Below are 14,954 nucleotides of genomic sequence, written 5' to 3' on the forward strand. Positions count from 1 at the left end.
AATGAATGTGTGCACGATTTATTCTTTATTCTTGGCTTCCCACTCACTTTCCCTTACTCCTGCTTTTCTTTTTATTTGTTTATTTTCTGCACAATGCAGATTGCTGCGCAATGGGAATGGGAATCTTGTATTCTTTCATTCGTGGAGAAATGTCAATATATCATATTTATCTCCATTTTTTCTTTTAGTCCAGCCTCTCTGAGTGCAATGTGTACCGTACCGAAACATTTATAGCTTTGAGCATTCTGAGGGGCATTTTTCAAAACGGCCAAACTAATACGAGTAACTCGAACAGATTTTAACAAAAATCAAAAACAGGCTTTAAGAAAAGCTGTGTAGTGGCCATTTTCATTATAGAATTAAAATAAATATAATTCATAGAATTAATAACCTTTTTCGGTACATAAATTCATGTGAAAATTACCAAACTATGCTTCTTTTTGAATATATCTTCAATACAACGGGTCTCTAACTATATACGAGCACAATGCGAGTGACGCCTGAGGTACATTAGGGGAATGGCTTGTGCTACCGTGGGAACCAGATCATCGGGGACCAGATCATCGGTCTCTAGCAACACGCTTAATTCGCTGTAAATTAGTTATTTCTTCCCACCATTGGTGATCGCCAGAAACTTGATGAAGTGTGGTGGGCATCTAAGGCGAGGTAAATAGGTAAATGAGTTGAACTCGTGATGCTGAACATCTTAGAATATTTCCACGCAATGTATGCATGTGGCTGAGTGTGCAAGAAGAAGAGTATGTGCGTGAGAAAGCATTATAACGGCACTTCATGAAGAGCTAGCTCGAAGCTTGAGTTTATGTTTTTAAAATAAAGGGAAAACCTGAGCCGCTTATGGTTTGTTGCCAACAATATATGTATGTATGTGTTATTTATATAGTAGAAAGAATGAGTTAGTCTGCATGGTATCCTGCGTACTACGAGTATATATAATATATGAAAATTGGGATCCCCATAAGTCTAGTGAATCTAGCATGAACATCCATTACCAACAATTTTTATTCCAAAAGAAGGACGGTAATACTTTGTTTAAAAAAATCAATGCAACTCTTTAAGTTCACGCCGATGAAAATTATTGTGGAATATCATAAACCTTTCGCTGGCGAACTTGCGGTGTCGGGTTTTTAAACTGTGGCGAAACGAGTGCTAATTACTCATAACTGCGGTTTCTTTCTTTGGATTTTGTTGCTACTGATATGTTGGCTAAAGCTACTACTGCTAGTGTTACTATTAACTATATGCATTATTGTAGCATACCACCACTTCCAAGCAAGCGGCGCAAAAATGTTGTTGTTGCTGATGTGGCGCTTATTATGGATGATTGTTATTGCTGCACTCTCTTGGCGTTACCAACATATTGCCGCGCCGTCGAGCGCAACTATTGGTACAATAGCGTATGCGCGCGCGCTGGGTTTTCACGTATATATAAAGTAAGCGACCACAGCTGAACAAGTCAGTCCCAACTTGGATCTCGTTATTGGCTAAACAAACTCTTAGTGTTAATTTTCCTCTACTGGTCCGTTCAAACCGACAGCTCGACAATGCGCTTGGTAATTAAACATTTAGTGTACTCAAAATTTATGGACGCTCTATCGTCCTCAATATGTCTATCATCAAACTGGACACACGATTTTAGATTGTAATAAAAAATTTTATTTTCCTATTTACAGTTTGTTCTTCCTTGTCTCGCCTTGTGCGTGGCAATTGTTAGTTGTGTGCCAGCGGCTGAAAAAGCGGAAGCTGCTGCGGCAAGCGAGAAAGATGCAGCTGAAGCGAAAGATGATGGCAAAACCGTCGAAAAGCGTGGACTTCATCTAGGAGATTATGGAGGACATCATCACGAACATCATCACGAACATATTAAGACTATAACAATTGAAAAGAAAGTACCTGTGCCTTACACTGTTACGAAACACGTTCCATATACCGTGGAAAAGAAGGTACCCTACGAGGTGAAGGTACCAGTGCCCGAACCATACTATGTTGAGAAAAAGGTACCAGTGCATGTAAAGGAATACGTGAAGGTTCCAGTACATGTACCAAAACCCTATGAAGTGATTAAGAAGGTACCCTATGAGGTGAAAGTTCCAGTTGACAAACCGTACGAAGTAAAAGTGCACGTGCCCCAACCCTACGAAGTCATCAAGAAGATCCCTTATGAGGTGAAAGTACCCGTGCCACAACCCTACGAAGTCATCAAGAAAATTCCTTATGAAGTGAAAGTTGAAGTACCTGTGCCCAAGCCCTATGAGGTGATTAAGAAGGTACCCTATGAGGTCAAAGTGCCCGTGGAGAAACCATACCCGGTTGAAGTTGAGAAGCCATATCCAGTCGAAGTTGAAAAACCATATCCAGTCGTTGTGGAGAAGAAGGTACCTTACGAAGTGAAAGTGCCAGTCGACAAACCCTACAAAGTCGAAGTCGAGAAACCTTACCCAGTGCATGTGAAGGTGCCCGTGCCACAACCTTACACCGTGGAGAAGAAAGTACCATACACGGTTGAGAAACCAGTACCATACGAAGTAAAAGTGCCCATTGAGAAACCTTATCCAGTTTATTCGGAAGTAAAGGTGCCAGTGCACAAGGAGATCCCTATCCCAGAAAAGTACCATGTTGAAGTGCCAATCTTCCATAAGGAAGAACATCATGATTACCATGGCTCTTATCATCACGAATAAAATGAATTCAATACGTTTATAACAAGATGGCAAACTAAAGACGGAGAAGGCTGAGTAGATGTAAAATGACATAGTATGAGAAAATCGGTGAACACAGTTGAAAAAAGGCAAACTGGATGAAAACTACATACAAAAAAAATTTAAATAATTTCAAAAAAGATAAAACGGCGAAATTCGAGGATTGCCACCACAGATCGCGAATACAAGTAAGAACATAAACCGAAGGAAAGGATGAAAAAATAGAAGGAAGGAACAAAAGATAAAAAGAAATCAAGCAACCACTAAAGTAATAAGTAAAATAACCACTCCAATTGATTCCATCCGAAGGTAATCAAGAAAGTCTGGACGCATTCATGTTGAGCTGAACGGGAGTAACACCAAAACAACAACAACAACAACTTTGAAGAGGATGTTAATGAGGATGAAATTAGCACAATAACGAGAACAAGGAGGACCGATGGCCAGTCGGATGTTTAGACGAAGGACGGAGGAGGAGGAGGAGGAGAAGAAGGAGAAGAAGCAATCTAATGGAAGGGGGGTTCAATGGGGTAGCCGAGACTGTTGGATGCGGATACATTGAGTATCCCACAACTATGGCTACTTCGTTTTTTTCCATTGTATTATAAGCCAAATGTGTTATATATTTTTTTATACAACTTGAAAACTGCCCTAGGTTTAATGCTACTTTATTTAAATAATAAGTTAAAGAAACACTCAAATACTGAAAATGTTTTTATTTAAAATGCTGGACACGAGGGAACCACTATTATATGTGTGTCGAAGGTAAGTAGTTATGGTAGCTTGTGCCATAAAATGATTGCAGTCAAGTGAACTTGGTAAAATTGTAAAAAACATCTAAATTGATTTTTAATTTTTGGAATTATAGAAAAAAGGCTTAATTTAGTAGTTTCCCTTTAACAAAATTTCATTTATAATAATTTTACTTTTACTCCACATAATTAAAAAAAAATTAAATTATGTTTCTTGTACTTAAAATAAATGAATTAAGTTTTCAGCTGAAACGTAAAATATTTAAAATATATTTATGTATATATTTTATATTATTTTATAACTGATTTGATTACATAATTTACGCTCATTGCAGCATAAAAATTATTTCCTCAATCGAATTAATCAAACTTAAAACTATACTCCATTTTTGGCAGATTTGTTGCTTAAGATACTTTAATTGCACTACACCAACAACAAACATCGTTTTTCTACTGCTCACTACGCCACGAAGTGAAAGCGAAAACACACTAATCCATGCACATCTTTCCATAGATGTGCATGCTTATGGCAGCACCTGCAGAATGTCGGTAAACCTGTTGCATGCGAGAAAAAATGTTTGGTAGCCATTATATGCAATTTTTTCGCCATTTGGTTGGTTGGCGAAGCATGCAAACGCTCTCGATACATCAATTGCTTGACACAATTATGCGCAAACGTAGGCGGGAGAAGAGAGGAGTCACATTTGAATTGTGTCATGCAACGAGCACTCGAGCGATTATTGCATAACCATTTTAAAGTAACAATGAAGTTGAAATAATTGCTAATATGTATGCATTTGTGCACGTACATAAAAAAATATATACATATGTATATATAACTATTATAAATATACGTAAGTACAGTGCTTCTCGAAAATCACGACTGACAAAGTTCGGAGCCGGTTGTCGGATAATAACGTTTATTTTTTAACTAGAATTTTCACACTAAAATGAGAGTTTATTCATTTTAAGCAGACAATTAATTTGGCTTTCATAATCTAAGTCTTACTTATTGTATTCTTGCGTCTTGGACTTAGGAACTACCTATAGAAAGAGTTCCATATGTATACAAGGCGGCACAAAATTAATCACCACATCGGTAGATTTCTAATTTCTAGACTGCTGTAGTATACAAACAGTTCAAATAAAGATTTGCATTATTCAAGATCATTTTTTTTTAATTAGTAAAAAAGTTATTCAAAAACAAAATGGATGGAGAGGAACTTTTTTGTAGCAGAAATGGACGCAAAAATACATTGCTTGCCGAGGAACGAACGCGATTAGAAAAAAATTATTTCAAGCATTCTTATAAACAGTGGAAAATTTCAGTTAAATCATGACCTACTTCATTTAAAACATGAAATGTAAAAAAAAACAATACAAAGCCACATTTATGGTTTATTTATTGCAATAATCGCAATTATCGACAACTCACTGTATATTTAAGTATTAACATTGAGTAATGTATAATAACTTTTAATATTTTTACTGAACTAACAATGGCATTGCTTCTGTTGTTCAGTTTTAGTGCTATTGTGCAATATGGGCAACAACAAGTGGTCAATAAATTTGTTTTAAATGCAGTTTGTGGCCATAAAAACGATAGCGGCTAAAACATATGCATAAAGTAAGTAAGGCTGTTATAGGATGCGTTTGTGTCGAGTGTTTCGTATATTTTATTAATACAAATTTTAAGGTAAGCAATATTTTAACATCCGATAAGCGTTATGTTTTTAGCAGAGCGGTAATCCTCTGGACTTGCACTTTATTAGGCGTGGGAGTCTTAAAATTTGTGAAACCTTCCATTGGGATGATAAGTAGGTTTTCTAAGAAAATTAAAATCTATTTAGATAACCGATAATCAATAAAAACTTCATTTCTCCCGAATTTTTTGAAAGCTAGGAACATTTTTGAGCTTGAGTGGTAGTAGTAGCTTGAAGCTAGTAATAATCTTTGCAAATTGCGTCTAATATAGTTGTGCTTCGGTTTTTATTCTACGAGCAGAGAGAAAATTAGCAAAAATTTAGCAAAATGTTTTGAAAGGCTTACTTTGGAAATACATAAGTACGAGTAGTATTAGAAAAAATCGAGTCTCTTTAATGTCGCTTTGGCTACATTTGTATTCACGAGCAGAGAAAAGGTGGTTGACACAGGTGCATTCGTTCGCGTTTCCAGTAATAATTTCCCCCAGCGGAATAAAATAGTACTCGTACTACCCGAACCAATAACAATTCGTACCTCTACGATTTATTCTCATATATACTCCAAATACACCACTATTTTTTATAAAAATATAGAAAAAAAATTATAAAAATTATAAAAATTAAAAAAGTATAAATAAATATACAACAAAAACCATATAACGCGGTTTCAAAATTTAAAAAAAAATTTACAAATTATCATCAAAATTTTCAACTTTTTAATAAGAATGTTAAAAAATTGTCTGCATATGCAGTAACCCATCGCATTTTAGTATAAAAAAGTTCCAAGCTACCAAATATCGTCAATTTTTGAAAATTTTATTTTCACTAAGCGGTCACACCTTTCCTTCCATACAAAGTATATACTAGAATTTTTTATGTGGATTATTATTGTTATGAGGACATTTAGAGCTGTGACCTAAAAGATCTACTGCGCCTCGCTGCTCATTGATTCAGAGCATATCTCTGGGCGCAAATTCTTCAAAACATTTTCCTATTTGTCCTATTGTCGGTCGCGGTGGCCGAATTGGTTGGTGCGTGACTACATTTCGGTAGTGCCTAGATTCGAAACGCCAGGCATCGAACACAAAATGATTGAGAATATTTTTTTCTAATAGCGGTCGCCCCTCAGCAGGCAGTGGCAAACCTCCGAGTGTATTTCTGTCATGGAAAATCTCCTCTTAAAAACCATCATAAATTGGAGGAGGAGCTTGGACAGACAGTCTATAAAGGATGTATATAGATATATCATATTTTATTGAGTTTTATTTCCTCTTCTGGTGTCTGTTGTTTACCCAGGTATTTGTCCCGCTTATGCATCAGAGCTTGGCACGATACCAGCACATGTTTGACGGCTTCATCTTCCTCCCTACAGAACCTGCACGTTTCATTGGGGCATATTTCCAGGTGAATAAGATGATGACTCAATCTATCAGTGAGTATAGATATGCTTCTCTAATAGTGTTTTCACCAGACATATTCCGTAGATTCCAAAGTAGATTTACTTACTTCGTCCACATCTAATGGTAATGGTTTTACTGATTAGGCTAAGTCCTTTATGTATGCGACTAGATTGAGCTGTTGTGCGCCACTAAGTGCTTAATTTTAATTACTTAACATTGTGAGGAAGCAAACCAGCTCCTTAGGAGGAAGCATATGCAAGCTTTCATCCTCCAGTAGGTACATACAACCCCAGGATTCAGTGTCTCCTGTGGTCTAATGCTTCGCAATTGGTGATTAAGTGTTCCATCGACTCCTCTTCATCACAGCAGAACCTGCATAGTTTAGTGCATAATTTAGTCCCATTGTATTGAAATTTTTATTGCAGGCAAAATGGCCATAAAATGCTCCACAGAACAATCTAAGGCCCTTTTTTGTAGGGTTACAGCATATTTCGCTCTGCTAGTATTAAAGTAAAGTGAAATCCAACATAGAATCTCTCTTGCCAACAAGTGCTACTTTGGACTAAGTGGGCAATTGAGTAGTAAAGTCCTCTCTCGACGAACAAAACTAACACTCTACAAGATTCTCATCATGCCCGTCCTAACGTATGGCGCAGAAGCGTGGGCGGATGACAACATCCGATGAAGCGACGCTGGAAGTGTTTGAGAGAAAGATTCTGAGTAAGATTTTTGGACCTTTGCACGTTGGCAACGGCGAATATCGCAGGCGATGGAATGATGAGCTGTATGAGCTTTACGACGACATAGACATAGCGCAGCGAATAAAGATCCAGCGGCTACGTTGGCTGGGTCATGCCGTCCGAATGGATACAAACGCTCCGGTTCTGAAAGTGTTCGATGCGGTACCAGCTGGTGGTAGTAGAGGAAGAGGAAGGCCTCCTCTGCGTTGGAAAGATCAGGTGGAGAAGGACTTGGCTTCATTTGGTGTGTCCAATTGGCCTCGGTTAGCACGAGAAAGAAACGACTGGCGCGCTTTGTTAAACTTGGCCAAAATCGCGTAAGCGGTTAGCGCGCCAATTAAGAAGAAGAAGTATTAAAGTTCAATAACTTTTTTGAGGGATTAAGGATCGATCCATTTTTTGGTTTCCTGTTTTAGGTTGTTTTTGTTAAAGCGGAAAAATGGGGTTGATCCAATAAATGCCGCCCCTATTTTTGGCATACATAAAAGTCTGCGTTTTTGTTTCCTTCGTGCCCCTCGTGTCCTGGTACCCAAATCAGGGAGACCTGATTAAGAGTTGCCAGCTTGTTGAGTGCATTGTTACCCTCTATAAGGGCTTTTATATTAGGCGTCAAGTTATTTAAGGCTTTAAGGAGTGATTGACTGTCCGAAAGTATTTTAATTTTTACTGTTTTGGATAAGATTTCCTTTGTTTCCATTATGGAGAAGCAAAAATTTTCCATCACGAAAGCATACCATATGATCTAAAGGCATTTGATTGAACTTTTTGTAAGCAAACAAATTTATTTTTTGTGGAATCTGATCGTTTGTGCCATACTGCCTGTAACTTGCAGTTTATAGCCAGTAACGATAAAATGGAAAATTTTCTAACAAAAAAAACGTGAGTATATTTACGCTAATTTTTCTTTTTGGACGACACAAAAGTGTGTAAACAAACTCAGCTGGTATGTCTTTTTCTACCGGTTTTTGAAAGTGATGACAGATTTTTCGTTCATTTACAATACTTTTTTTTTTTTGATGACTGGTGATAGCTAATTTTCATAACGAACACAGCTATTGCCAGAAAGTGCTATTGTAAATGAAGTAACGAGTTAAGCTATGAAATAATTTAAACGAACAAAGTAATTATACCACCAGAGCATATTCAGACAAAATGTTTATGTTAAACCGCCCAGGAGCTCTTGAAGGATCTGTTTGAAAATTGGCGGGCGCTGTTGCGTACAGCAGACATCACTGCATAGGGATGACCTTTGTTATTCTTCATTATTAATTTTAAAACAAAGAAGTTTTCAGTAGATAACGAATTAATGAAAAGTAAATTTGGGTTAATGTAAGCAAATGAGAAAATAAAAAAAAATTGATAACAGACAAAAGAACTGCTAACAAAAATCTGATATTGCATTAGCTGATGCCGCCAAACTCGCTAAGACCCGAGTAGCTGTATTTAGGTATGCGCAACCTTCTGTTTTATTTGAACCGTGGGAAAGCAGCAGCCGTATCTGAGTGGGAAATGCCAAATGACGGATGTCTTGATTTCGGCTGCTGTTTTCAATTGACATCAGCTGACCCAATATGGAGCGAAAGCTGGTTTGCTCTGTTTGGCCAAAAGCGCCTGATCGGACAGTCAATTATTTATCGTCAATTAATGAAAAAACATATAGTATGTATGCATCGCATTATACAAAACTACAGACACACATACATATGCACAATATGATAGATGAATTTAAACCCTGAGTATAAATACAAAATTTGTTTAGTAAAACTGTCATTTAAAAGAAATCTAATATTTCGATACTTAATATACTTTCTTATACTTTTACATATATGTACACATATACATATGTGTATATGTATAAAAAGCTATTCCATCATTGCGATTGCAAAAAAAATAAGTCATACGTACATACATTGGTATGTACAGGGTGTTCGGCGGCAGAATTCGGTTTTAAATTTGAAGTTTCTCCTTAGCTGCTGATCATATGAGTTGGAAGGAGACCGCGTTAGCCTCGTCATTCTTGTGGATTATTTAGTCACGATGTCTTACCTGTAGTATAAGGATGTCGCAGTAGACAGGTGAACAATGTGCGTTCGCAATCGAAGCATATTTCAAGGCCAATGATTCGTATGTAACTGCTCGTGGTAGATTTTATTCACGTTACAATATTCGACATTTACAAATGAAAATATTGAACTCGTCGCTATAAGTTTTTCACTATAATTCGCGTCAGTCCGTGCGCAAAAGAGTGGCTGTAATGGGACTTTCAAAAACGATTGTGGATGATATATTGAGGAAGAATCTTAAACTGCATCCCTTCAAAATTCAAATCGTGGAAGCGCTTAAGCTTAACGATTAAAGTTTGTGTAATAACTTCTGCGAGACACTGTTGGAGCGATTTCGTACAGTAAGCACAACATTTAAGAGTGCTGCAGCCCATTTTTATTTATTGGTCACCTAAAGGACAGAACCCACTTTTAAAACATCAACAGCCACTTCTCAGTGGCTACCCCAAAGTGACGCTTTGGTGTGCATTGTCAAGCAGTGGAATAATTGTACGATATTTTTTTGAAAATTGTCGAGGCAAGCAATTTCTGTGGACGATGTATCTTATTGGCGCATGATGAACGATTATTTTGTGCAAATAATGGGACAAAAACCTTTCTTTAGTGCACGGCCAGAAAAACCATGACGATACTGCGTGATTTCTGTTAAGCCGTTTCGATGACATATCCTGCACACCCAGGATCTTATTACCCCAATGGACCGTTTCTGAGGGGGCACCTCAAAAGTAAAGTCTATCAAAGTCTGAGCACTAAAAGAAAATATCGTTCGCGAGGTTAATGGCATCCCGACATCACATAACGATCAACATTCAGAGGAAATATTGTAATAATAAAAAAAATAAAATGCGCACTTGTCTTCTTTCTAATAAATATTGAAATAAACTTTTATCATTAGTAACTTTACTTTTAATTTAGCTTTTAATTCCTAATTCTGCCCCCGAACACCCTGTATGTATGTGTGGACTTAAATCCAACAAAATATAGTGCAATTGATACTGGCATGTTGATATGCACGTATGCTGTCAATTTTGGGTAAGACTCCGTCAGAAAATATGAGATTTGCAAGTGGTCTTTCGATTTCTTTGAAACTTTGGGAAATATTAGTTCTAGGTAAGATACATTCAAGCCTAAAAGGATTTTGAAAAATTTTCAAAATTGAGTCATCTACGCCATGTTGAATATCGGGACCGTGTTTTTTCAAAAATCAATATTTCTTGAACCGGTGGATGGATTTCAATGCAATTTACAGACAATATAGAAACAAATAAGTAGTTTAAATTAGTATTATGTAAAAAAAAAATTTCGAAATTTTGACCAAAAAAAAGTCAAAAAATTTTTTTGAATCAATTTTTAGTTGATTTGGCCACTTTTTTAGATTTTCTGTTATACACGTAACGATTCCTTATGATTTAACCTTTATTTTGAAAAAAAAAATTTTATGGTGTCTATAATAGTTCTCGAGATATTGCGATTTTAGTGGAAGCGAACACCGTGAATTTCGCGGTTACGCAGCGCAGGAGTAGAAAAACGCGCACAGACCTGCAGCAGTCTGCTCCAGTCACTTCATACAGGAACACATAACGCAGCGCGAACCGTGCGTGCGTACGCGAAAGTGCGTGCGCGCTTCCACTAAAATCGCAATATCTCGAGAACTATTATAGACACCATAAAATTTTTTTTTCAAAATAAAGGTTAAATCATAAGGAATCGTTACGTGTATAACAGAAAATCTAAAAAAGTGGCCAAATCAACTAAAAATTGATTCAAAAAAATTTTTTGACTTTTTTTTGGTCAAAATTTCGAAATTTTTTGTTTACATAATACTAATTTAAACTACTTATTTGTTTCTATATTGTCTGTAAATTGCATTGAAATCCATCCACCGGTTCAAGAAATATTGATTTTTGAAAAAACACGGTCCCGATATTCAACATGGCGTAGATGACTCAATTTTGAAAATTTTTCAAAATCCTTTTAGGCTTGAATGTATCTTACCTAGAACTAATATTTCCCAAAGTTTCAAAGAAATCGAAAGACCACTTGCAAATCTCATATTTTCTGACGGAGTCTTACCCTTTTGCTAAATATTGGCCTAGTTTGTGTACTGTGTACATACATACATCTGTATGAGAGCGCGAGGTATGTAGCCATTTTTATTTCTTTTGTGGCACCTGAGCTTGGCGTCTCGCTGGCAAACAGACAAACGATTGCAATTGAACGTACGAGTATGATACATACAGTGTATGCCCGAAGAAATTCGATAAAAGTACATATGTCGAGATAACTCTAGCTTTAAATTGCTTCGGGCTGATGACACCGATTCTTGACCAAAAATAGTCATGTCGATAGACTTAACAATGGAAGAATAGAGAAAAGAATGGAAGAATAGAGAAAAGAAGAAGTAGCATCAATGGAGCGAAAACCAAACTGTTGAAGAGGAGACGATTATATGGTACGTTTGACGACTTCACTTTATCTTCTGCCTCACAGAGGGGAGTTTAACCGCATGGGTTCCCAGTCGAAAGTGAACGGTTAGTACCCTACAAAAGTTGTAGTTTAGTTCGTCTAAGAAGCTTCCTCGATCGGCTCTAATTCAGTCTTTACCAGAAAGGCCTTGTATGTAGTATCAGTGCGACACTAACACCAATGTGGGCAGATCCTCAAATGAGATACGCGAAACAAAAATGGTGTATTTTAAGTTATTTGGTTTTTCGGTACAAACGGCATGGTCATTGCACTTACATGTATGAGGGTCGTTTAAAAAGTCCGTACAAAAATAAAAACTACCTAATTGTTTGGGGTAAACCTTTTTTTATTGTTAGACATGGTATCCTTTTAGGCCTATACACTTCGTCCAATGCTGTTCTTGTTTGTTGATCCCTCCGGAATAATAGAATTTGCCCATTTGTATTGGAAAAAAAATAATTCGACTTCCTTGATTCAAACGATTGCCAAGCACACATAAATATGCCGATCTGGCTAAAACTTGGTGTGTGTTCTTCCAAGAGATGCTACTAACTAAACAATGCCTCGAAACGCGCCAGTAGTGCCATCTGTTTGACTTTGCACGGACTTCTCAAACGACCCTCGTATTAAAATCGAGTGAATCATGGCAATAGACTAGTGAGGGCAAATTGAATACGATGAGTGCTTAAACAAACCACCAGCACACAATAATTTCGAAATATTACAATGAAGTAATGCTGCTACATACAACTTTTTTCATCGGCAACGTTAGTTTGGCCGTCTCGTGTTTGTCTGTTTTGGCGGCTTCAGTTCAGTATCAATTACAGGTGAGTATTGCAGCAGTCATCAAATAACAATTTTAGTTGCAAAATGTACAACAGTACAGTAGTGATTCAATAAGTCAACTAATCTATGTATAATACGAAAATCTAGTCATCCAAGGCATGCATTCATAGCTGGGGAAACTCTGTGTATGAATTAACTTCAATTAGAAAACATTGAAATACCTATGAAAGAAATAATTACAGATATGTAGGTATATAAAAAAAACATAAAACTAACAACTATACAGAAATTTTTATTTACATTGTAAAATCTTTTTCAATAACTATAGCACAAGAACTTATTGACGAGCCTTGGGAACTTGATTTTGACGTGATAACGTCTTATAATTCGATTTAACAGGCTGCACGCACGAAAAAATGTGTCGTTACCTTCCTCATTAGTGTTACCTTGCTCATTGCCGTTACCTTGAATGAACTGCAAGCGAAAGCGCGGAGCGAACGACAAAGCAAACGAACGGCAACGTTCGACATCTTGCTCTCTCCTATTTAAGTGAGCGTATATGTGTATGTACATGCGCATATGTACATATATAAATTCACGTATTTGTGTTTGCATATGCCTTCCTATTGATTATTATTAATTTGATTTACTTGAAGAATTTAAAATAAAACCAAGTTTTTTAATAATACCTGTTGTTTTAATGTTATTATTATTTTTTGACGTGATAACGTCTTATAATTCTATGTAGCCGACTACACGCACCAAAAAATGCGTCGTTATCTTGCTTGAACAGTATGTTATGTTATGTTATGTTATTTTATGTTATGTTATGTTATGTTATGTTATGTTATGTTATGTTATGTTATGTTAAAGTATATTATGTTATGTTAATGTTAACTCATTCTCTATATCCATACAAAATATCTATCAAACAAATAAAATTAAAATTTTCTTTTGAAAAATGCAACCATTCAATCAGTATTTTCTTAGGACGTTATCACGTTAAACTATCGTCAGTAAACCGACTTTACAGACAACCTCTTTTTTTATTTCTTATTTAATTTAAATTATTTTTATTAAAATACTCCATGCAAAAACTCCAACAAAAACTATATGAATCCAAGTTCAAAACTTTCTAAGTGCAATTGTAAAAATGGAAAAAAATTAAACAAATTTTCATCAAAATTTCCAACTTTTTAATCAGAATTTTTAGAAAAATTCGAGTATACAGTTGAGTTTTATGTAATAAAATGGAAGTTTCAAGGGCTCAAAATTGCGTTGAGTTTTGACAATTTTTTGTAGACGATGTTAGATGTTGAGTATTCCTTATCTAAAGAAAATGAAAAAAACTGCCGCAGAAAACAAAAATTTTTTTAAATCAATTCGAATTTTGAGCCACTTCAAACTAATTATGATAACCACTTCAATCTGCTGATGAAATTCACCAGGTGCGTAACATTTAAATCTGCTATATCCGCAGGTGAAACAAAAAAATGAGAGCCCAGATATCTAAATCTTAACCCGACGAGTACAGGGCAGCTGAGATGAATCCAAATCGTCCTCCAACTAACTTTTGCAGAAAGGACTTGAGGTAATTCGTCCAGTAGCCTAAATTTGTGCAACTTCGAGATATCCGTAAACATGTTTGCTATGCTCTGTTTCCAAATGTTGCACCCGTCCACTTGAGGGAATATGAATGGGGAAAAGTACCGCTCGAACCCAGCTAGGGTGTCCATGGAAACGAGCTCTAAGTTTCTAAGAATACTTGAGTGCCAATAGCTTAAGTCTAGCTCGTGGCCCGAACTTCTCAATCTGGTTGCAGCGCGTGCAGCGGCAGCTTTCCCTGCGATGTCCACGGAAATCACTGGAAATCTATTCGATCAAACTAATTTTTGAAATTATGTATGTATGTATGTTAGGGAAAATGGAGACAGATTTGCGAGAATTTATTTTGAAAAAAGGTCACAGAAAAAAATTACATAAAATTAGAGTAGATAATTTCAGGTCCTTCAGCCCTTCCAAAAGGCCTTCCTGAAAGTGATGAGGTCTTCCATTACATTCCCTTTTCCTTTTTTCATATGGTGTCGCACAAATTGAAGGATTTCTGCTTTCGCTACCCGTAGTAGGACTTCCATAAAGGAATTCATTTAAAATGAAAATTAAGGTATTGCAATCATGGAATCAAAAAGTAAAAATAAGCGTTTATAAAGATGAATATTTTTGCTTTCTATTTGTTTAATGCCTATTGACTTTAAGATATGTCTATTTAGTCTATAAGAACTTGGCTTTAAAAAAAAAAAAAATAAATATGTAAAGCAGTGAGAATA

General features: G+C 36.2%; 1 protein-coding gene across 1 annotated transcript; it reads left to right on the forward strand.

Moving 5' to 3' along the window:
* Positions 1-1,473: 1,473 nt before the first annotated feature.
* LOC129245683 (skin secretory protein xP2) lies at positions 1,474-3,418 on the forward strand. The gene is made up of 2 exons (XM_054884009.1): positions 1,474-1,571; positions 1,692-3,418. Exons 1-2 carry the CDS (start codon positions 1,563-1,565, stop codon positions 2,697-2,699), a joined length of 1,017 nt encoding a protein of 338 aa, XP_054739984.1. The 5' UTR covers positions 1,474-1,562; the 3' UTR covers positions 2,700-3,418.
* The last annotated feature ends 11,536 nt before the right edge of the window (positions 3,419-14,954 follow it).

The sequence above is a fragment of the Anastrepha obliqua genome, chromosome 4 (genome assembly GCF_027943255.1).
Source record: "Anastrepha obliqua isolate idAnaObli1 chromosome 4, idAnaObli1_1.0, whole genome shotgun sequence".
Classification (NCBI taxonomy): Eukaryota; Metazoa; Arthropoda; class Insecta; order Diptera; family Tephritidae; genus Anastrepha; species Anastrepha obliqua.